The following is a 23,672-nucleotide window of genomic DNA, read 5'->3' as shown; positions in this document are numbered from 1 at the left end:
GATTAATCAGGGACTTTGGGCAAGAGTAAAGAAGAGTGACGGACAAGGATTTATTGTCATCTGTTAGCAACAGCGTAAGAACTCCCACTTATGAAAGTTGCCATGGTGGAAATACTCCTCAGAGAACCTGGATAAGCCAATAAACGAAGCAATGAAGAGTAGATAGAGTCTCCTTATAGACAAGCCCTATAGCTATTACTGTTAATTAAATTGTCCTGTTTACTTACCAAAGCTTCCTGGAATAAGGCACCAGGGTCTTGACAGATGTAAGGTATAAAAATAAAAGGTTTTATATGAACAAACTTTATAAAGCTTGAGGAGGCCAGAAAAATTGTGTTCTCAATAAATATCAAGGCATAAGAAAACCTGACCCACTGATGCTGAGCTATGAAAAGATTGACCCTTTATGATCTCTTCACTTGTAGACAAAAGCTTTATGTGTTTAGTTGGCACACGGGATGAAGAAGCCTAAAACCCTCACTGCGATGAAGACCTACTGTCACCTAACACTAGGAGAGGGTTTCCTTTACCATGGAATCAGACATGCTCATCCTGTCTATGGATTAATAAAAATTAGATCAAGTAAAAATAAAAGAAACATGGTAAGGTACATGAATCACATGAAGAAGCAGAGAAGCAGGTTAACCTCTAAGGATTTGTAAACTCAAAATATTTCACACTAGATTTTGTATTTGTTTCCAAAATTTGAAATTAAAAAAATTTAAACACTTGAACAAACTCAAGGGTTGTATCATTATACCCATTTTGCAGACACAGAAATGGAAGTACTAAGTAGAGGGAGCCCAAAGACATGTCAGAGGTCAGCATCAGCTCATGGGTATTCTGAAGCCCATGTTTTTGTTTGTTAGACTTGACTGCCCCCTTCAGTAAGAAAAATGATAAATTTGGTCTGATAGTTCCCTAAAATTGGGTTAAAGTGTGATTCTTGAATTTACCTCTGAAACAGAATCATTCCAGGTCTACAGAATCAGAATCTCTTGGTTTGATGCCAGAAATTCTCATTTTATAGACACTTTCATAAGCTGATTTTCATGCACACACAAAGTTGAGGAACCACTGCCCTAATATTCAATGATGGAGCAAGTGACCACACACATACAAGATCTATACATGCAGACGAATGCGGCATTATGCTAATTTTTACCCATATTGATGCCACTATATATAATGACTCATATAGTATTTCCAACTTTAGGTCTTGCCATCTCCTATGCACTCTTCCTTTCAGATTTTCTAGAGTTGCCCTGATTTAATAGTGTGGTCTCATTGTCCAATACATTCTCTCCTACATGTCACATTTGGACAGTATGATTACAGTTAAGTTAACAATTCTTATCCTAGGAAAGTGAGGTGAGAGGTGAGGAGAACTGGCTGCCAAGAGAATGGAAGATGCCAGAGAGAAGGGCACTGTCTTCAAAATCCAGTGTCAGGGCTCTGTCGCTGTGCCTAAAGATCACATCTCCAAAGATCACATCTCCATTTGTTCTCCTTTGGTATGTGGTTCACTTATAATAAAATCGTTGGGATGCAGGAGGGACTGACAGTGATAGCAGAAAAAATGTACTCATTTCTTTAATTTGGTGGTTAAAAATTCTACCCTGCCATTTGTAACCACAGAATTATAGATGGCAGGTAATTACTATCTTAGTCTTTTAAGCCACAAACAGGTTTCAAATCTAACTTTTGGATCAGTTTTCTTTCTATGCAGATTTTAGAAGTATGGTGCAGAAATATATTCTCTCCCTTACCTCTGTTAATGGACTAACATCAGTGGATTCATTCATTCTTTATATCTTTACCTTTGAGTGACAGAGAGAACTGGGTTGAAGGAGAATAAATGATTCACTGAAAAAAATTAAAGCATACCCTTCAACTGTACTTTCAGATTAAGAATTTATAAAAACACTTAAGTATTAATTTATAAAAATTAAGTAAAAGAATTTTCCCTGTGCCATAATGTGTTCCAAATGGAAATTATTAGAGGTGGAGTCAGATGGTAGGGGATGAGGCAGGATGGTCTTGAGAAGCAGACAAATGAGCTGTAGATGTGAAGTCACACATGCATGTTATTTCTATCCAATGGGAAAAGTTATCAGTTCAAAATTTCAGGTAATACAAATCACAGTGATATTTATAACTCTTAATGGATTCATTAATAGTAGCTTAGTTTTACCTAAACAGGCCAATTTTCTTTTCTTCTCTTTTTTTTTAAAACCAAGCTTTCCTAGCAAAGGACAGAAAATAATCTGACTGTTAAGAGGTAGTGTAGTTTGAACCATATAAAGTTTTTAATTTTAACTGTTTAGATCCATAAAAATGGAATTTCCTACTGATTTAATTCCATACCAATAAGCACAAGAATCTACAAAGAGAGGTGGTTATATTTAAATGTAAAATCACAGGTAATTAAAAAAAACCTCATTACCAAATCAAAACCAGCTTGGTAATATTGCATATATTTTTTAGTGGCTCCTTTAAACCTCAAACAAAAGACCAATGAGTTCTACCATTCACAAATTACTGTTTATGTAAAGTTGTACAAAGCCATGATCACAAATGGACCAGAGATTATGGATGAATCTTTCTCTACAGAATGGTAAATGATTACTTTGAGTTACTATTTTTAATTTGCAACCAACCAAACTGTCCTCTAAGGAGACTAGGGAAGAAGAAATAAAATCCACTGTCCACTGAGAGATCTAAGGCTAGTTTTCCTCTTTTACTGTGCTAACCGATACTATAATTTCCATTAGTAGATTGGACTCTGTGGGGTCAGAATGCATGTGTTATGCAACCTTAAATTGAAGCTAGCCAAGCACTTTTGGTGTTGCTGAAAATGTCTTTAGAAAAATCAAAATGTAGACCAAGAATAACAAAGTTTCTTTAACAACCTCCAAGAAGGATTTCCTTTTTTTTTTTTCCTATTTCCTTTTGATGTTCCTTTTACCACCTGAGTCTTTTTGACCCCTGCTTTCTCATAATGTTTTGCCAAGAGTCTCCCCTACCCTCGTTACCTGGATATGGGCAATAGTGAGAGTTACAGAGAACCAGGGAAAGAATTACGAGGATTATGCTGCTAATCATTGATTCTATCTATATTCAAAGTTAGCATCAGGCAGGAGAAATCTCATTCTTCTATCAACAAAGAGGGACATCTCTACTAAGATCAGTGAAAAATAGGGAGAAGACTGTGCAGGAAAAAGAGGAAATACATTCAAGAATCTGACACTCCCTGCTGGATTATTAAGGCAATTTAAATAAAAAGAAGAAAATCAATTAATGTGGTTAATGGGGAGTTTTAAAAGGCAGCAAGGAAACATCGCAGTAACCAAAGTCACCAGCAGAATTGCTCAGCACTGTCACACATTTCACATAAAGTAGTTTAATCGATTCAGTATAATTTAAATTGTTTTAACACAAGAGGAAGGAAAACCTCAGCTAGGGAAAGAAAACCCCCACTGGGCAAAGATTGAAATAATCTTCAACAAAATTTTGAAAAACAGTTGTACCTGCATTGAAAAATAATCCTGGGTTCATGCTTTATGAATGATTCTTCAATGATATTTTGTGGAGTCTTATTTAACCAACAGACCCCCCAAAACCCCCAACCATCCAGACATTTTAATTTTGCAACAGAACAATAAGCATTCAGGATTCTTGTCATGGAAAATGACTGATCACATTTCATTCATTAGCTACACAATGTCCTCTAATAGCACCTAGCACCTTAGATCATGTGTGTCAATTAAAGATTTTATTAAGCCCCTATGGGGACACAGATTTGTGGGTATCCTATGTCTCAACCTGTTTTCTTACAATCTGTACATATATTAGTTTGTTAGCTCTTTCAGTCTTACTTGCCATTATTTAGAGAAGAAATAAAATAACAAAACAATCCTCCCTTTCCCCTCCACCCCAAACCACTCAAAAACCGACAACATACTATCACCAAATACAAAGTAATAAAAGAGTTGTACCCAAACCTGGTCAGTCCTTCCATTTCTTGAAACTTGCACACAAACTGAAGAAACCCACTCAGCCTTAAAGAGGTCGATCATTTTGCTCTCCTAAAATTTCATCTCTGAGTGCTTTCTTTCTCTGGTCTATCTTGCCTCTCTCGCCTTCTCCCTGTACCTCTCTCTACTTCTACCGGAGAGTGTTTTCTTTCTCTTTTTCTGTTTCTGCTGCTGAATGAATGAAAAAATATGTGATTTGAAGGGATTTTGCTTTTTTTAGACTAACAGCTGGAAATCTAAAATCTTGCTCTTCTGAATGGTTTTACATGCTAGTCACTCAATACATAACGTTTACACAAAGAGACATATACAGAACCAAGAATCTTGCTTTTTTAAAACAAAAACAAAACCACAACAAAAACTCATTTTACTCCTTTGATCCCATTCCTATTTTATTTACTTAACTATTAGCACTTACCCTGAGATGTGCCATAAATGCTCTATTCCAAATGTATAAAAGCCAACCACATCTCAACTGAGAATTAAACAGTTTTAATGTCTTCAAATCCATGTCCCTGATCCAAAGCCTGATACAGACAGTCACTGGCAGCGGTACAATAGTTCTACACAGCAGACATCTGATTCTTGACATTTAAAAATAACAATATTGGGAAAAAAAGAGTCTTTTTTTTTTTAACTACAAACAGCTTGTGAGTGAGCACATTATCACCAACTGACTATATTAACTGGAACTTGCAATGATTTAAAGCTACAATATTTTATTTCTAAATCAATGTCAGACAGAGGCCAAACACCTACAGGCTTCTCATTTTCTATATAATCAAAGCAATGGGCTATGTTAAATTAATTCTAAGTGATAATTCTACAAAGGGAAAATCAGAACTTTGCTAGTATTTAGATGTTATTACTGGTGACTTAATTTAACTTTGTTCATTCTTGAATCAAATTATGAACCTTTCAGTCATTCTGTTGCTTATCTAAGGTGGGTCACATTTCCTATACATGCAGGCACATATATCAGGTCAAATGAACTTGCTCCAGAATAAAACAAGTAATAAAATGAAAAAACAACAACAACAACACACATTTATTTCTATTTCTGAAGCATATTAGAAACTCATATGGATCTGGGATCAAGTCTTAGCTCTTTCACCTACTATCTATACATTCCTGGATAAATGTTTTAATCTTTTGTGCCTCAGTTTGTTGTATATAAGCTGGAGTAAATAGTAATACTTTACAAAGTTGTTTTAGGCACTAAATGAGAAACCCTTTGGTTTCTGGCATCTAATAGGTATTTGATACATGCCATTTCCTCTGTTCATATTTGGAAAGGGCTAGGGATCAGCATGGTAAATGGAAAGAATCCAGGTTTTGCCAGCAGACAAATCAGTTTTGACCCACCATGTTGCCCTTTTCTAGCTGTGTGTCCTTGGGCAAGTTACTTAAAACTTATTGACTAAATCTCAGATTCTTCAACTGTAAAATACCTCCTAGTTTTGAAGAACAAATTAGATAATGTTGGAATAACATCCACTTTTGATAGGCATTTATTAAGTGAGAGCTCTAGGCTCTTGAATATTGCTTTACTTAATACTCTATATATGTAGTTTAAAGATATAGCCTGAGATCAAAGGCCTTTAGATCAAGTGCCTCACTTTTTAGCTGAGAAAGAAGACCCAGAGAGCTGAAATAATGGTTCCAAGCAACATCAACATTATTAGTTAGTGGTAAATTGGGACTAGAACACAGACCCTCTTATTTAAAGTTCAATGCTTTGTTCACTAAACCCTGTGATGGTGAAGTTGAACACACTGGGAAATCCAATTTCAGTATTAGTTGGTAATTAAAGCAATACTATAACTAAAAATAAAACCCCTCTCTCGAATTCCTCAAATTTGCTTCTAAGAATGTACTTATAAATGAAATTATTCTGTAGGAGCTAGCAGAAACTGGCTACATCCATCTTCCTGAGAGGAGCTTGCACAGGACAGCAGAGTCTCCTTTTCAAGCAGAAAAAGAGCTGAAGAGAACATCCAGTTCTCAGGAGTTTCCCATTTCCCTGCCTCCCCTTGTGAATGTCCAGCTGCTTCTTTCCTTAGAGGAACTCTGACCTCAGCACACTCCTGGAAAGAACACTAAAAGTGCTACTTTTAGTTTACTCACTACACATACTACCTCCCCACAATGAAATATACAGGTTTTTTTTTGTTTTTGTTTTTTTTTCAGTTCGAAAGCCTTGCACAGAATAGGAGCTCAATAAGTATCAACATTTGTTGCAGAAGGTATAACTTTGCTCTCGGTTTATATTTAAAGGCTTGAACTAGCTTGGTTTAGGGTTATTGCCTAATGTAGGATAGGAAGTATTATATTTTTCCAACTTTTGATAATTTCAGAATTAAAAACAAAGGTGCTTTGGGTATCAAAATCAGATTAGCTATGATTCTGAGAAGGGAGGGACACAGGATTGAGGAAGGAACATATGAGGTCCACTGCAATTAATGTTTTATTTCCATGGCTGGGTAATATATAAATGGCTGTTTGTTTCACCCTTTTAATACCTTTCTGTAAGCCTTAAGTACATCATTTTAAAAATTGGCTTAAAATAAGGTAAATAATTTCAAAATAGAATTTCCAAATCTTTATAATAGGAGACCCACTAATATGCCTGTGCTAAATCCTTTACTTAAAACTTCAAGTTTTCATTCTCGTTTTACTAAAGAACTTAAACAATATGCTTATTTTAAATATTTTTTTCCTCCTTGCTCACCATTTTCATGCCCTTGATTTCAGGCTTGTGCTGGGGCATATAGGAAAGAGCTATTTGTATTGCATAGATCTAAGTCTAAATCTCAGTTCTATAATTTACTGTATATGTGGTTTTAAATCAATGTTTTTAAACTTTGGTTTTCTCTCTTGTAAAAACAGACTATTATTATATCTAGCTCTCAGAACTATTAAGAGGGTGAAATGAAATAATAAATGTGAAAATGTTTGCTATAGCATCTGGTACATAGTACATTTTCAATTAATGTTAATTTCCTTCCTTCTTTCCTTATCCTTCCAATTTTCACCACTACTTGAGCTTTTTACTTCAGAAAGGTATAAAAAGGAAAGAGAAATGAATTTAAGGTAGGAGGAATATAGGAAATTATGCAAGCATAATGAAAGCATTTTATTACTAACAAAGGCTGGTCTCAGATGCATGTAGAGTATCCTTTTTTAATCTGATATTCCTCGTCTTACCTCATCACTACTTATTAAAGTTCAGTGTTTTAAAAAAATTGTTCTACTTTTGCTGCTAGTCAGAGAAACTTTGTAGACAAAATATCCTATTTTAGGGCTTTTATTTCATCGTCCATTCTTTCTTCAAGACAGATATTCTTATCAAAATACTTTATTCTCAGTGGTGGATGAAATTTATGTGTTTAGGCATTTCTAAAGTTTTCAGATGTGACCCTGATAATGATTATTTCTATAAATCAAGAGGCTTGGGTTCTAGTCCTACCTCTGCCACACACTAATAGTATAACCCACTAAATCTTTACCTTTCTTTGAGTCTCGTTTTTTAATATGCTAAATGAGGAGGTTGGATTAGATGATCCCTTTAACTCTAAATTAGGTAATACCACTTTCAGTGGAAAATACCATGTAATTGTGCATTGTTTTTGAAAACTATCTACATGTTGGTGTCTTCTTGTGAACTCTGGAGATGGGCTCTGGCACTGTCCCTGCCAGCCTAGAATATTCCCAGGGTTTGTGGAGCATGTCTAAGGGAGCCAGGTTGTCAGGAAGAGAGCAAGAAGATACACTTCTCAGTGGAAGACTTTTTTCCTCGCATTTCTCTTTAAAATGGGAGTGGGAAGTGATAATGTCATACTTATTAAAAAAATATGTTTTCATTGATTTTCTTAGAGAGAGCGAGCGAGATAGAAACATTGATGTGAGAGAGAAACAACGATCAGCTGCCTCCTGCATGTCCCCAGTGGGGGTCGAGCTCACAACCTGCCTTGACAGAATTGAACTGGGACTTCTCAGTCCATGGGACAACGCTCAGTCCACTGAGTCACACCCGCCAGGCAGATAATGTCATACTTTTAAAGTACAGTAAAAACTTTAAAAAAGATGGGGATAGCAGGAGAAAGAGGAAAAGAACACTGTAAAAAGGAAGGCTATGAGGGTCACTATTATGATGGCTTGTGTCTTAGGAAAAATGACAATAATGGAGAAAGGTGGCAGGGAAGAGAAAGACTTTTTCCCCGTCATTTTTATCTGGGTGAAATCTAGTTTAAGTGAATTGGAGGGCAGTGGGAAAACATGAGAGATCGTGGTAGGGGAGGAGTGGCCTGTGGTGGGTCTGTTCGTGTGTGGGATTTACATGCTGATACTAATTGTATTTTATTGTGTGGATGCTGGCCCCCTTTTCTCCTCTTCTCTGCTGTTCTAGGATATATCGAATTAAACTCTTCTCTAGATTCCAAAGGTCATCATTGACTTTTGTAAAATGGTGGATTTATTTTAAAGTTCTGTGTAGACTCCTCTTTCCTCTCCTCGCTACATCATGACGCTTCAGACAAAAGAACACAAAACAGTAATAACTCCTTGCCTTTATGTGGGTGTGTTTTTCAAAGCACTTTTATGTCTAGTATCTATCTTAAGATAACTAGACGAAGTTGGTAGTGGGTTTGTGTCTCGATAGGAGCACTCAGCCACAGAAATGTTAAACAATTTTTTTTTTCATTCGATAGTTCATAGTAGAACCAATACTAGAACCAGGAGAAGACACCACACAATAGTAGGTACAATTTCTAAACATCCACCACCCTGACAGAAATGGTACCTGAAGGTACTGGCAGGAACGTTCTTGTTGACACGACTCTGACTTCACCAGGGCCTGGTCCATGTTAACCGAGGCTTTCTGGTAAACCTCCCGGGCTCGGCTCACGGTCAGAGTGGAGGACCAGGCGCTCTTCTTCAGGAGCGGCGCGTCCAGGTTGACCGGCAGGTTGGCACAGGTGGAGCATTTGACATCGTTGTTACTCCGGGAGGCCTTGACTGCCTGCTCACTGATGGTGTTGTAGGTCTCCATGAAGTACTGCGAGGCCGAGCGGTCGGGGCACCTGCCCATGGTCATCACGCCCGAGGGGGCGTGGTAGATGCACATGTCGCCGTCCAGGTTGTCATCGGAGCTCCACCAGCCCGGGGAGGTGTTGGGCCGCGCCTTGGGCTCAGCGCGCCGCTCCTTGCTCTTGCTGCGCTTGCCATACCTCGCGGCCTGCGTCTCGTCCGGGCTGGCTTTGCCCCCATTGACGCTGCCTTTGGACGGCCCTTCCAGGGAGTGCGACTTGGTGAAGAGCTTCTGGACCGAGTGGACCAGGTGGCGGATGCGACCCGGGCTGTCGCTGCGGTGCTCCACCGCCGCACGCTTGTACTGCAGCGTGTGGTAGCCATCCCGGTTGAGCGGCAGCTGCCTCTCGAACTGGTCCAGGAGGTTGGGGGGGATGCGATTGGCCTTGGTGGCCAGAGTGCGGGGCACCAGGGCGCACTCGTCCTTCAACTCCTGCTGCGAGTTGTAGTGCCTGCGTGGGAAGGTGCTGCTGGCCAGCGGGTCGCTGAAGGGGCCCACACACTCGGCCTGGAAGGAGTTGCGCTGAGTGTAGTAAGGGTGGTCGGCCGGGTGGTGCTCCACCGGGCTTAGCAGGTATGGCTTGCGGTCCGAGTGGTGTGACAGCGGGTCACAGGCGGAATCACAGGTGACCCCGTGGTGATGGCTGCGGCTGCCGGATAACCCTTTCATTGCTGATGGGGCACAACCGCGGGGGTCATGGACACCCCGTGATCAGGTTCCAGACTCGTATCTGAGAAGACCTGGGGGGATAAGCAAGAGGAAAATGGTTAGCAGTCCTTTGGTAAATAGATAGTACTCTGTCTTGTTGTGCTGTCTACTACTGTGTTTGGTTTCTGGCAGAAGGAGTCCTCGCTGTCCCTGAAAGCAGCTTTACCAACTCTGTAGGGCTGGAAAGTGACTCCAATAAGACACAGGGAGACTGTGGGGGTGAAAGCTAGTAAACCTGGAAAAGGAAACGATAGAAATGCTAAAGTGTTTTAAAATTATTTGAAAGAGGACCCCCCCTTTCTCCTCCCTCCATGGTTCCAATAACTGGCTGTCTCTTTCCCTTGCTTCTCTGGTTTTATTTGTAACTGTATGTTAATGGGAATCTAACATACTGATGGCCTCCTTTTCTCTGGGAAGCCTTTGCAGACAGCACTAGTTCCCCCCGTGCTTCCCCGGCAGCTCCTACTTTTTCGTCACCTTTACATCCCTCTCCCAAGCACCAGGCCATCCATGTAGACACATAGTAAGCATTCCATAAATGCAAATAAAATAAAATAAAATAAAATAAAATAAAATAAAATAAAATAAAATAAAATAAAATAAAGGCGTATACTGGCACCTTATAACTTGAGGATATATCTTTCTATCTTCTGTCACATGCTTTCCCATTAGAATTCCATGGTAACAATTACAGCACCCAAGCATCCCCCAACCATGGTAATCAGAGCTGGTAAAGGTAATGGTCTGGCAAATAAACCAGAGCTATAGAGAAAGTCTGCCCCTGTATTTCTCTCATCAGAGGGTCAACAAACTGAGAGCAGCTGAAGAACAAATAAGCTTGAGTTGGTTAGTTTGAATATCATGGCACTGCTCTTCCTGGTTTAAAGATTGCTGGTTAAATGTTCACAAGTAATGGCAAGATGGCCAAAGGAAAGGTCCTTGAATTGTTCCTAAGGACATGAAACACCTCGGGCTGCAGGTCAGCCCAGCCTTGGTGAGAAGTGCCTCCTGCCAATCCAATTGTGGGAGCTCAGCTCATTCTGAGCCCAGGCCTTCCCCAGGCTTCAGTAACAGGGGCTGCTGTTCCACCAGGTAGAGGTTCTTCCGTTGCTGACCAGGTTCCTATTGACAGCCTGAGTATTTTTAAAGCTTCCCACAATACAAAAATTGTCATATGAAGAGTAAGTATATCTTCAAAATTCTCATCACAAGAAAAAAAAATAACTGTGTGGTAATGGATCTTAACTAGACTTATAATGGTGATCATTTTACAATACAGTTAACCCATGAACAACATCAGTCTGAACTGTGTGGGTCCACTTGTAAATGACTGTTTTTCAATAAATACAGTTGGCCTTTCATATCCATAGGTTTTGCATCCTCAGATTCAATGAATCATGGATTAAGCAATATTTTCGCATAACCAGCTGTGGTTTCCCAACCTCAAGTTCCCAAATGCAGATTAAAAATATTGTTTTAGATCCACAGTTGGTTGAATCCATGGATGCAAAAGGCCAACTGTAGTTATATTTTTGGGGAGTCAAAATTATATGCAGATTTTCAATTGCATGGGGGTTGGCACTCCTAACCCCCACATTATTTAAAGGTCAACTGTAAATGCAAATATTGAATCAGTATGTCATATACTTGAAACTAACATAACATGTCAGTTATATCTTAAAAAAAAAAAAAAAGAGCTGTCCTGAAAAGCCAGTGTGACTTTCCCAAATATCACAAATGTCATTTCAGACATTCAGAAAGGGAAAGATAAATGGTTTAATCAAGCAATAACAACAATAACAACAAAATAAAACACACACATGGTCTAATGAAGAAAGACATGGACTTTTGAGAGGTCAGGTCTTACCTGTTCCATGGGACATACTGTATGTGGGAGCTCCGATAATGTCAAAAACCTCTAGCAATGCTTAAGAAGCTCCTTTTTTCCTTCTAGTTGATCTGTTTCTGGATTAATCAGTCAAGAAAACTGATGGGAGGTTTTAATTACCAGACTCTTTCAAAACTGGTTAGTTAGTCTATTAAATAAATTATGAGCTCCTTGTGGGTAGGGACTATGTTTTACCCATCCAGTGCCCCCAAAAAAGTGCTTGGCTGATGGTGGAAACTCAGTAAAATGTGTATTAAATAAATTAATGCATTAATGCAAAATTTTCCAGAGTGGTCTGTACTGTGATTCAAGTCACATCTATTGAAGGAAAAGGTGACCATGTGACAAGGAATGGGCCAAGCCAGAGAAGGAAGGGACCATCTCACAGGCATTCTAGGCACGAGTGATTTTTAGAGTGAGGCAAGTGGGAGGCAGGTGTGTGGTGGATAAAAATTAGGATGATACCTTGGCTAAAAGGTCCTCCCTGAGGAGTGAGGGGTCCCCCTCCTACACCAGGCGCCCAGCTCAGGGTTCCAGTGCCAGGAAGAGAAGTCCTGGTTACTTCTGGCTATAAAAACCAGCAGGAACTAAGGCTGAGAGAGGCTGAGGCTACTGGAGCCCCAGGCAACTCCTCTTAAAGGCCCTGCACACAGACTTACTCAGACTCACACCCTCCAGGCTCCAGTGTGGGGGAGGCAGCTTGAAAGGCACCAGAGACATATGGGAAAGAACTGAGTTGTTTGGCATCTGGGCAAGGGCTGGAGATGCAGCTTCCTACTGGACAGATGTGCTGTCAGAGGCCTTTGTTCCTTTGCTGAGCCCTTCCCTGGGGAGGCAGACAGCAGCCATATCTGGGACTCCAGCAACTTGGCTCACACGTTTGCCCCGCCCTGGTGATTCCCTGAGGCCCCGCCCCACCCAACTTTCAGGCCCACCCAAGCTGTTGCCAGTTGCTTTACCATAGGATTGTCCTGCTTCAGGTTTTCCTAAATTCTTTCAAACAGGCAGCATCTGGTCTCAGCTAGCCCCATACCTCTTGTTAAGTGGCCCCAGGCTTGGCATTAGAAACAGCCAGCCTTGGTTTACAACTTGGCTTTTCCTGGGCACCTCCAAGCCCAGCACGAGAAGCAGCCATCTGCACATCACTTTGTAGCTTATGCCTGGTGGCCCTGGGTAGAACACCAGGGAGTGGCTGACCTTGCCCCAGAGCCAGCACACCCAGTGGACAGCTTCAGAACATGGAAGCACTACCACCCCACCACCTCCACAAGTGACACATTCAAGGAATGGGCTCAGTGGGTACCAGAGCCTTGCTGAAGTAAGTCTAGGTCTATGTGATGGGCCCCTGCACAAATGATCAAGGTAGTCAGAGGTTGGTGGATGGTGGGCACAGCCAGTCCTTGCAGCTGATCAGCCTGAGTAAAACCCTCTCATTGATGTACCAATAGCAATCAAAACTCAATTACAACAGAATGGTATAAAGTCCACATGAGGGGTGCACCTCGAGGGCCCAGCTGGAAGATCAGGGAGGCTGTGCCACTGGACCCTACTGGACACCTACTACAACAGGCCACCCTAGGAAGCATAGGAGACATAGCAATTCTACCTAATACATAGAAGCAAACACAGAGAGGCAGCCAAAATGAGGAGACAAAGAAACAGGTCCCAAATGAAAGAACAGAACAAAACTCCAGGAAAAGAACTAAGCGAAATGGAGATAAGCAACCTAACAGATGCTGAGTTCAAAACACTGCTTATAAGGATACTCAGTGAACTTAGAACCTCAGTGAACTTAGTGAGGGCCTCAAGAGCAATAAAAAAGGACCAATCAGAAATGAAGGATGCACAGTCAGAAATGAAGGAAGCACTAACTGAAATAAAGAATAATTTACACAGATTCAATAGTAGACTAGGTAAAGCCAAGAAGCAAACCATCGATTTGGAATATAAGGAAGCAAAAAACACCCAATCAGAACAGCAAAAAGAAAAAAGAATTAAAAAAAAATGAGGATAGTGTAAGGAGCCTCTGGGATAACTTCAAGCATGCCAACATTCACATCTTGGGGGTACCAGAAGGAAAAGAGAGAGAACAAGAAATTGAAAACCTGTTTGAAACAATAATGACAAAAAACTTCCCTGACTTGGTGAAGGAAACAGACATATAAGTTCAGGAAGCATAGAGAGTCCCAAACAAGATGAACCCCAAGAGGCCCACACCAAGACACCTCATCATCAAAATGCAAAAGGTTCAAGACAAAGAGAGAATCTTAAAAGCAGCAAGAGAAAAGCAGTTCATTACCTACAAGGGAGTTCCCATGAGACTGTCAGCTGATTTCTCAAAAGAAACTTTGCAGGCCAGAGGGAGTGGCAAGAAATATTCAGAATGATGACAAGCAAGAACCTACAACCTAGATTACTCTACCCTGCAAAGCTGTCATTTAGAATTGATGGCCATATAAAGAGTTTCCCAGACAAGAAAAAGCTAAAGGAGTTCATCACCATCAAACCATTATTATATGAAATGTTGAAGGGTCTTCTTTTTTTTTTTTTATCCTCACCTGAGGACATTTTTCCATTTTTTGTTCAGATAGAGTGGGAGGGGGAGAGAGAGAGAGAGAGAGAGAGAGAGAAAGAGAGAGAAACATCAACGTGAAAGGGACACATCGAGTGGTCGCCACCCGCACAACCCAAACAGGGCTGGGTACAAACTACAACGGAGGTACATGCCTTTAGCGGGAACGAACCCCGGGTCTCTATGGAACGCAGGCTGATGCTATAACTGCTGAGCCAAACCGGCCAGGGCTGAAGAGTCTTCTTGAAGAAAAAGATGAAAAATGAGAACAAACAAAATGGCAATAAATACGTATCTATCGACAATTGAATCTACAAACAAAATGAACAGACAGAACAGAAGCATTCTCATAGATACAGAGAACGTTTTGTTGGTTGCCAGATGGGAGGGGGGTTGGGAGAATGGGTGAAAAGGTGAAGGGATTAAGAAATACAAATTGGCTGTTAGACTGACAAACCTCAAAGGGAAGGGGGTGGTGGGTGGGAAGAAATAAAACAAAGAGCTTATTTGCATATATGCATAACCAATGGACACAGACAACAGTGTGGGGAAAGGCAGGAGGGAGGCAGGCGTGGGGAGGAGGAGGTCAATGGAGGGAAAATGAGAAACATCTGCAATACATTCAACAATAAACATAAGTTAAAAAAAAAAAAATAGCCCTGGCTGGTTTGGCTCAGCGGTTGGAACATCGGCCTGCGGACCAGCGAGTCCTGGGTTTGGTTCCCACTAGGGGCACATACCAAATTAAAAATAAATAAATAGGTAAACAAACGAATAAATAAATAAGCAAAAATAACAATCTAGTAGTATTATAGTCGCAATATATGTCTTATGATTATACATGAAAGAATCTCAATATATAAAATCATATGAAATAATGCTTCAAACTTTCCTTCAGAAGAGGTTGGGGTCTTGGGTAGATATTTTCTGCTAAATAAGTTTGAAACTGGCAAAAGATGATAATATGAATTATACATATTTACTCCAAAATCTACAAGATTATTTGAATCATGTATTAAATATTTGTTTATCTTTAACATGTGAACAGCATTTCACATAAGATAATGTTACTTGAGGACAAGCTAGCAAAGAGCCTTTTTAAAGTCATTAATGATGATTTAGTTAAATGATGTAACTAGTGATAATTTTTTTAATGAAACATACACAGTGTAATCAAATTTTCAGCAGGGTGACATGCACCTTAGAGGGTAATAAATTGCATCAAGGATAAATAAGTTAACATTCCTCCTTCCTTAGTTAACACTTATAAAAGAATATTGAGGTCTTGACCCTTTTTCTCTATGATGTGGGTGCATAACGTCATGAAGAAATGACAATACATAATCATACACAAATTCTAAATGCTCAATCTCTCTTTCTAGGTAAGGCCAAAAAAATGACAATTCCCCATCCACTTCTATAAAAAAATTTTTTTTTTTTTTACCATCTCTTCTATCCTCTTATTATTTTAAAAGGAAAATAGATCAATTTGTGATTATCAAATAAAGCAACACATTCAGTGACTTCCTGGTGAGCAGTGCAGATAAGCTAAAACTGTCAGTGGCTAAATAATTGCTGCTGGCATCTACCATGGACATCTTGGTCTTCTTTCCCTCGTTCTTCATTTTCCTCTTTCTTTACTCTTAAACTCCCTTTCCAGCATACTATTTCTTTCTGCCAATTCTTTTTTCCCTCTCATTAATGTTTGTAAGTAGCATCCACGGCCCTCCTTTGCTCCTGGCGTGACTGGGTGTCCTTGCTGTGCAGGGCCCGTTGTTTGTGCTGCAGACCAGCACATGCAACTGCAGTCCTTCAGGGAGGGCCGGAGTGCTTGTGAGGTGCGCAGAGACGTGATCTCATCATGAAAAAACAAAACAGAAAACAATTCTTATTATCTTCTGCACTCTTGGAAAAGAAAGCTGCTGGCCTCTGAATTAGATTTTAAGTGGCTCTAAAAGATTTCTGAAAAAGGAAAGGAAAATTGCCTTTCAAGCCTTCCTCTTTGAGTATGGGTGGGGACTGTAGGTCAACATGCCTTCATAATGGTTTTTATGATTACGGTGATCATTATGTACCATGACTTGAAAAATATGTTTTGTTGTTCTCCTAAGTTAATGTTCCTATCAGACAACATGTCTTGATTTTGGGGTTGGAAAATTTGTTGACTATATTGGCTGTCCTGAAATGAGCTCTTAGTGTTAGCTGTACCTGGTCGTCACAGAGTTCCTACACCTGTAGATGATGACCAAAGTAAGAATGATTGATCACAATAAAGGAAATTCTCAAGGTAGGTAATTTATTAGACTCGTGGAAAAAACAGACAATATATTAAAAGATGCTGACGGGAAAAGTATTGCAAAGCCAGCAAGCTTTTATTTCATTTTGATTTCTGTGCATGTCTTTATTTAGAGCTTCTGTTCTTGATTTTTCTGGATATACAGAGAGAAGAGCCTTGTAGAAGGCTCTACTCTCACTCAGTGCGGACTGACAGGCTGTCATAACTTGCTTTAGAAAGAACAGCATGGGGAACCCTGACCAGAAGAACAGGGAGCACTGTGTTCTGGCTTGGGGAGACATCAGGAAGAAGAAATCTTTGTAAATCTTTTCAGGGTCAGGTGGGTTTTTTGGTTTCCCAGCATGTGACCTGCCCATGCCAGCTTATAATAGTCAACTAAAGAAAAAGAAAGGATTTCCTTATTGAAGAGTATAAAGTAATCCCAGAATAATTATTTTCTTTCCCAATCCCCCTAGACGTGCAAAGGCAACTACTTCTGGCTAATGAAATATAATTGGAAATGGCATATGCAATTTCTGGGAAGTACATCTAACATGAAGGGCATACTCTTTTTTATCCCTTCCCTGACTGGAATGCAGACCTGAAGGCTGGCTGAGCAGTGATCTGGTACATGAGGTAGAAGCTGTGGTTGAAACAGCACAAGATAAAGGACCTGGCCACAGTGGAGGACCATTTCACCCTTGGATGTGTACCCCTGCATCTTGTTTATGTGGGAGGAAACAGGCCTTTATCTTTGAGTATGCCTCTGTTACTTTGTTTTCTAACACTTCATCTGAACCTATTTCTAAGCGAGATGGAGAGTCAGGGCCAAATCCTGGAAAGCATTTGTTAGCTATCCTAGTACACAGGACTTTGCAGGTGGCGGTGCTCCATGAGGGTGATTGAAACCAGACAGTGACATGACCATACCTGTACTAAATGTTTCTCTGGCTGCAGCTCGAGGCTAGATGTAGGGGTGGGGAGGGGCAAAAAGATCTTAAATAAGTGGCTACTACGTCTTGCTTAGGCAGTTCAGGGGAGAAGACCAAAAGAGAGGATAAAGGACCCCAAAAAGGGGCAAGAATATCCTGACCAGCTGGGGCTGTGCCCATCTCAGGCCTCTTTGCTCATACATATGAATGATTATCACAGTTTAAACACATGACACTTTCTCCAGAAGAAAATTCTATATAACATGAATGCAGATTTTATTAGCAATTTTCCCCTATATCACTAATAAGTCTCCATTCCATAAAGATTGAGAATGAAGAACCATATGAATACACAGGCTTATGATTTTAAATAAAAAATAATTAAAAAAATAAAGGAACAGTTCTAATTAATATATTACTAAAAAACAAAGCCATGCATGCCACTTTAGTGTAAAAGTAAACAGAAAACATAATAGAGGTGATGGTGTAGTTGACACTGGCCAAAGGTCCACTTCTCAGGTATTTTCTGACCTGAATTTTTAGCTGCAAAAGATAGCTGAATGTCATTTTCTTTCACTTTCTCAAGCTTTCCTACTGGAAGGTGTTCATGTATTGTGTACTTAAAATCATATAAGTACCATTAGGGCACCTATGAATAAGCACAGACTGAAATATACCAGTTAAATTACTCAAGGTACGATGTTAATTCATTTTATATACTCGAAATGTATTCTGGCTTTTCATTAACATTAATTGCTACCATAATCATCTGCAGTTAGTTTTTGTTTGTGAATACCTCCGTCAATCAGTCAGCTCCTGTAAATAAGTGCCTTTGGAGAACTTCCCTTTTAAAGATGTGGTATCGTTCCAAAAACGCCCCCCACAAAACAAACAAACGCAAAATAATAACATCCCTGACCTCCTCCAATTTGGTCACAGTAGGTAGCACAATTATAATTGCCTTTGTCTTCATACAAAACTTTAAAAAAGTGGTTCCATTTCTGTTTATGAGCATAAAAGGGTGAAGGGTGGTGTTCCTTGAGAAATGGTTAGTAAATCATTAATATTGGTGTATACCTACTGCTGGCTGAGTAAAATATCAGATTAGGAGGGGATTTTTATGTAAAGATAATTGAGGCAGTACATTCTAAAACCTCATGATATTATTTTGAATTGACACAGGTGGGAAGGTGACTGTCCTGACTCTACATGACCTTAGAGATGTGCTCCCCGTGGAACTGTTCGCATTTGGTATCTAGGAGAGTCTGATGATCTCAGCTATGCCTACAGATGGATTCCTCTGGAAACTGCTGAGAATGTGGTTACCTTGACCATCATGGTTCATAGTTCTTCAGGGGGCACCATGGGAAGGGGGACACCCTTTCTTATGGGGGTAAAACAGATGTCTGAAGAATTTTCATACAGAAGAGCAAAAGGCATCAATTTCTACTAAAAATAAAAGAAAGTTCAGAAAAACATGCAAGCCAGTGATGAATCTAGGAGAAACAGGAATGAGGGAATGAGGATATAATAAAACTAATGGGATATAAAGACAGCCATGATAGAAAATGGAAAAATGCAAACACAATGGCAATCAAAACAACACAACAATACAACTTGAGAAGAAGAAGCCAAAATATCCTCTCATGAAGGCTGAGTTATTTTTGTCCACATCTCTCATAGCTGGCTGAACAGTCTTGTTAAAATGTTCTGGCACATTCTGGACAACTTGCTTCACAGCCAGGCTAGATAGTGGTTTTTGTGTGTTGGTTGGTTTTTGTTTTTACCTGAATCAAATGTTTTCTCCCATAAATTCTGTTCTTTTACTTTTTATTTGTATTTTTCTGTTTACAAAACTTAAGAATAAATGTCTTACTGATTATTAGTTGTGTTTAGTGCAAGTAACTAAGAGTTACTGGTCTTCTGTGGTTGTTGGCAATTCCTGGTTCTTTATTATTTATTTATTTTTATTTAAAAATTTTTTATTGAGCCTGGTTGGTGTGGCTCAGTGTTTCAGCATCGACCCATGCACCAAGAGGTCACCAGTTCTGTTCCTGGTCAGGGCACATGCCCAGGTTGTGGGCCAGGTCCCCAGTGGGGGGCATGCAGGGGATGTTCTCTCTCATCGATGTTTCTATCTCTCTCTCCCTCCCCCTTCATCTCTCTCTAAAATCAATAAAAAAAAACATACAATTTTTTAAATTGAATTTATTAGGGTAACATTAGTTAATGAAATTATATAGGTTTCAGGTGTACCGTTCTATAATACATCATCTGTATATTTTATTGTGTGTTCACTACCCAATCAGGTCTCCCTCTGTCATCATTTATCACTCCTTTACCCTCCTCTTCCTGATCCATCCCCTTTCCCTCTGGTAACACCATACTGTTGTCTGTGTCTATGAGTTTGTTTATTTTTGCTTAGTCCCTTTACCTTTTGAGAAAGGGTAAATTCCTTTCTTTTAAATGCTGTTGTTTTTCTTACCAAATTTGCTGAGTGCCTACAGTGAACCCCTTCTGTGGTAGCTGTTCAGCTGACACCCGCTTTGGGGATTTTTTTTCCCTAACCCCAGCATCTGCTGACAACATTCTGGCTGGGAACACTGAAAGCAATCTCCACATCCTCTGAGCTCACAGAACCGGATTTGAAGACCCAACTCAGGAGCACCCATGCAAGGCTTAGCTGAGTTAATCAGATGCTGGCTCCTGGAAATTTAAATGGCAATGTCCCTAGGGTCACTAAACCCTGACGTACTTATCTACAAGGTCAAGTAGAGGAAAGGGCAGTGTTGGCACCAGAAAAAGCCAGAGCTACTGAAACTGGGGCAGCAGAAGCAGCACCCTGCAGAGGAGTGTGTATAAAGTGAGAGAGAAGTGAACATGCAGAGAGAAGCAGATCCAGGCTCCCTGGAGCCCCAGGGAAAGAGAAGGAAGCTGCCCAATAATCTTTTAGGCCTAGTCAGGCCTAGCTTCCTGCCCTGAGTGACTGAAAACCTGAAAACCTGTAGTCGTCTGTGGCAGAACCATAGTAGGCCCACAAAAGCATATTCACTCAAGTACAGGGGCCCTCCTACCCAGCTGAGGCAATTGCAAGCACGATAGAACCACCACCAAAGGGCCCTATGTCCCAGATGGGGCAAATGTAATGGGTCTCAGAAGCAGTCCCATCAGAATCTGCTAAGGCATGTTTATACTCCCCATCCCCCTCCCAGTTTAAGCAATTATTGCTTCCAACAAACTATGCAAACCGAGTCAGATTCATTCCCTCTTTCAAAACAATCATTGGTGCCTACGTGCACACCTGAGAGAGAGGTGCTTAGACAGCCCGCTTGGGGTGGGGAGAGGGCCAGTCCTGCAGCCAGCCATTTTCAATGCCCTGTGGAGTTTTTCCACAGGTGAGTTCACCCTTACCTGACCCCGCAATGACTGCTGTTGATGGGAATTTGATTTGTAATTCCTCAAACACCACTCCTTTCTTCTTCCATTTCACATAATTTTAAAGGTCCCATATGCACTCCTCACCTATACAGCTCTGTTCAGTTGGAAACCAGTCTTTCATTCCCCTCCAGACTCCTACTTCCAATCTTAAATTTTTTTTTTTTTTTTAATCCTCATCCGAGGACATTTTTCCATTTTTTTGTACAGACAGTGTGGGAGGGAGAGAGAGGAAGAGAGAGAGAGGGAAACATCGATGTGAAAGGGACACATCGAGTGGCTGCCACCCGCACGACCAACCAGGGCCGGGGACAAACTGCAACCAAGGTACATGCCCTTAGCGGGAACCGAACCCGGGTCTCTCCGGACCGCAGGTGGACGCTCTAACTGCTGAGCCAAACCGGCCAGGGCCAATCTTAAATTTTAAATAAACAAATCCTTCTCAACTAAACTTTCTAAAAACTTCTGCTGTGATAGAGAGGAAAACATAATGACATTCCTTGTCCTTAAGTTACAGTCATTTAGTTTTGAAAGATAAGGGTGTTAGCCTATAAGACATCAATCAATATATTTTTTAAATGTACTAGACATGAAGCCAAATCAAATCAATACATATGAGTTTAATTCAGCATTTGTTTATTAAATAACTATTGTTTACATGCACTGGATACTCTAAAAAGAATTCAGGGTTCTTAATATCCCACCCTCAACTTCCCAGCTCTGAAGTTTTCTCATTCCCTCACTCCCACTTCCACTGCTTTCAAGTAGCTTTTATAATAACTTCTTCCATTCTCTGGTTCCTCGACTCCTCCCTCTTCTCCAGTCCCATCAGCCCCTCAGGTTTTACATGTCACAACATTCTTTGTTATCACCCTCAGCTCCCTGCTCTGTAATCCTTCTGTCTCATCTATTTGGGACAATGTAAAACCCAGGACAGATGCCACCCTCCTAGCCTTCCACAGGGGGATGGCTGGTGTCACTGGGAATGAGACTGGTGCTATGATAATTCTCTGTGTCCAACCTCAGCTCTATTCCCAGAGCTGATTTGGAATAGTGTCATGGGTCTCCTGCTTCTGTTCAGGTTATTCCAAGTTCTGGCTCCACTCATTATTTCTCATCTGGACTTGGTTGGAAAAACAAAGACAGTAACCAATAAATACTAAGTGAACAAAAAAGGCACAGTCCCTCTGTCTCTAATAACTATAAAAATTACACACGTTTTTGACCATTTCAAACAATATATGGTAGTGACTATTCCCTGTTAAAAAATCAATAACTAGTCTGAAATCATACAGTTAGCAAATTTTGAACCTAGCATGCTCTTAACCATTAAGCCTTAATGACTTTGTTTTCACCACCTCTAACATACACACCCCCACAGACACATCCTTTGTAGTCTTTGCCACGATGCTAACAGTATAATTTATAATGTGATCTTTGTTATCTGACTGTGCCATTTTTAGATGTAAATTCTTCCCAGATTCCCTACATATTTATGATATAATCTAAACCTCTGAATATGACCCAGAGCAGAAATCTTCAAGATCTGCCCTCATCTACAAGACAGCCTTGTCTCTCGTCGCCCCCCCGCCCCCATTACCAGGAATACTGGCCTCTGTATTCTTCCCCATATGCCAGTTTTGTGTGTGCTTCCTGCTCCTCAAAATACTAACTTCCGTTCACTAAGCAAATTCTTACTCCTCCCTCAAGAGGTACAAATATAGCCTCCTTTTAAAATATTCCCTGTGTTAAAGGAAACATGGAAATGAGAGACTTTACCTGATTTACAAACGACTTGAGGGAAAAAACCCCACATAAATGTGAAACAATCAGAAAATAATACAACCCAAAATCTAATCTGTTACATATGTTGCACAAAGTAAAAATCTTTAAAAAACAATTCTACAAGGTGCAAAAGTCGAGTGTAAGACATCTCAATTTAGGAGGGTTAGAGAGTCTAGAGCAGCATTCTTCACAGATTAGGTTCTTAGGGCAACGTGCAATGCCGGTTCAAGACTAACATTCCACCTCTCCTTTGGCTTTTGTGATGCTTCCATGCCTACTCTGCTTCCATCTTTGATGATACTATCCAAATGGAAGTTAAATTACCTGAGAGCTGCAAGTCTGACTTATCGTTAAGGTTCCTTTCACTCAGCTTCTCTTTCATGTTAAGCCACTGGACTATGGAAGGGAGTCATAAGAAACAGGTATTGCTTTAGTGATTTTTAATGTTGGATGTTGTCTACCTCCACAAAAATGTCTTCTGAATGAGGTGGCATGGGGGATACCCCTCTCTGGTCTCAGTATTAACAAGGTTGTGTGTTTAACAATTGCCATTTAATCTTGCAGATACTGTAATTCTTGTAAGGTGAATATATTTCCACTTATGCTTTGAATACCATGACGTTTATTGGGAAATTTATGACAATATAATAATGGTTTTACTATTTTTCTACATTTATTTCATTTTTATTATCTATTATCTATGCAGATTCTCTTATTATACAAAATATAAATACTTGTTTAATATATCTTTTCTTTCACTTGATACCATCAATTACTATAACAACGGTTCTTAAGCCTGAGTGTGCATAAGAATCAGCTGGAGGGCTTGTTAAGACACAGGTTGCTGGACCCCATCCTAACCCGTTCTAAGAGTTTCTGGGGTGGTTTCCAAGAATCTGCATTTTCAACAAATCCCCTGGAGATTGTGATGCTGGTCCAGCTACTGAACTA

The 23,672-nt window shown here is 40.1% G+C and overlaps 1 protein-coding gene across 6 annotated transcripts in view; it reads right to left on the bottom strand.

Annotated features, from left to right (window-relative positions):
- Positions 1 to 9,854, bottom strand: part of DLGAP1 (DLG associated protein 1) — a 329,410-nt gene extending 319,556 nt beyond the window's left edge. For 2 of the 6 annotated variants that reach the window (XM_036245134.1, XM_036245136.1), the window contains exon 1: positions 4,005 to 4,151. In XM_036245134.1, coding sequence (XP_036101027.1) covers positions 4,005 to 4,079 — 75 coding nt within the window. In that variant the 5' untranslated portion in view covers positions 4,080 to 4,151. Of the gene's footprint in view, positions 1 to 4,004; positions 4,152 to 4,455; positions 4,604 to 8,838 lie in introns of those variants that run through there. The other 4 variants (XM_036245132.1, XM_036245131.1, XM_036245139.1 and 1 more) reach the window with 4 other exon arrangements.
- Positions 9,855 to 23,672: the final 13,818 nt, after the last annotated feature.

The sequence above is a fragment of the Molossus molossus genome, unplaced genomic scaffold (genome assembly GCF_014108415.1).
Source record: "Molossus molossus isolate mMolMol1 unplaced genomic scaffold, mMolMol1.p scaffold_m16_p_6, whole genome shotgun sequence".
Classification (NCBI taxonomy): Eukaryota; Metazoa; Chordata; class Mammalia; order Chiroptera; family Molossidae; genus Molossus; species Molossus molossus.
Note: the sequence above shows the minus strand (reverse complement) of the source record. Positions and strands in the feature narration are given on the sequence as shown.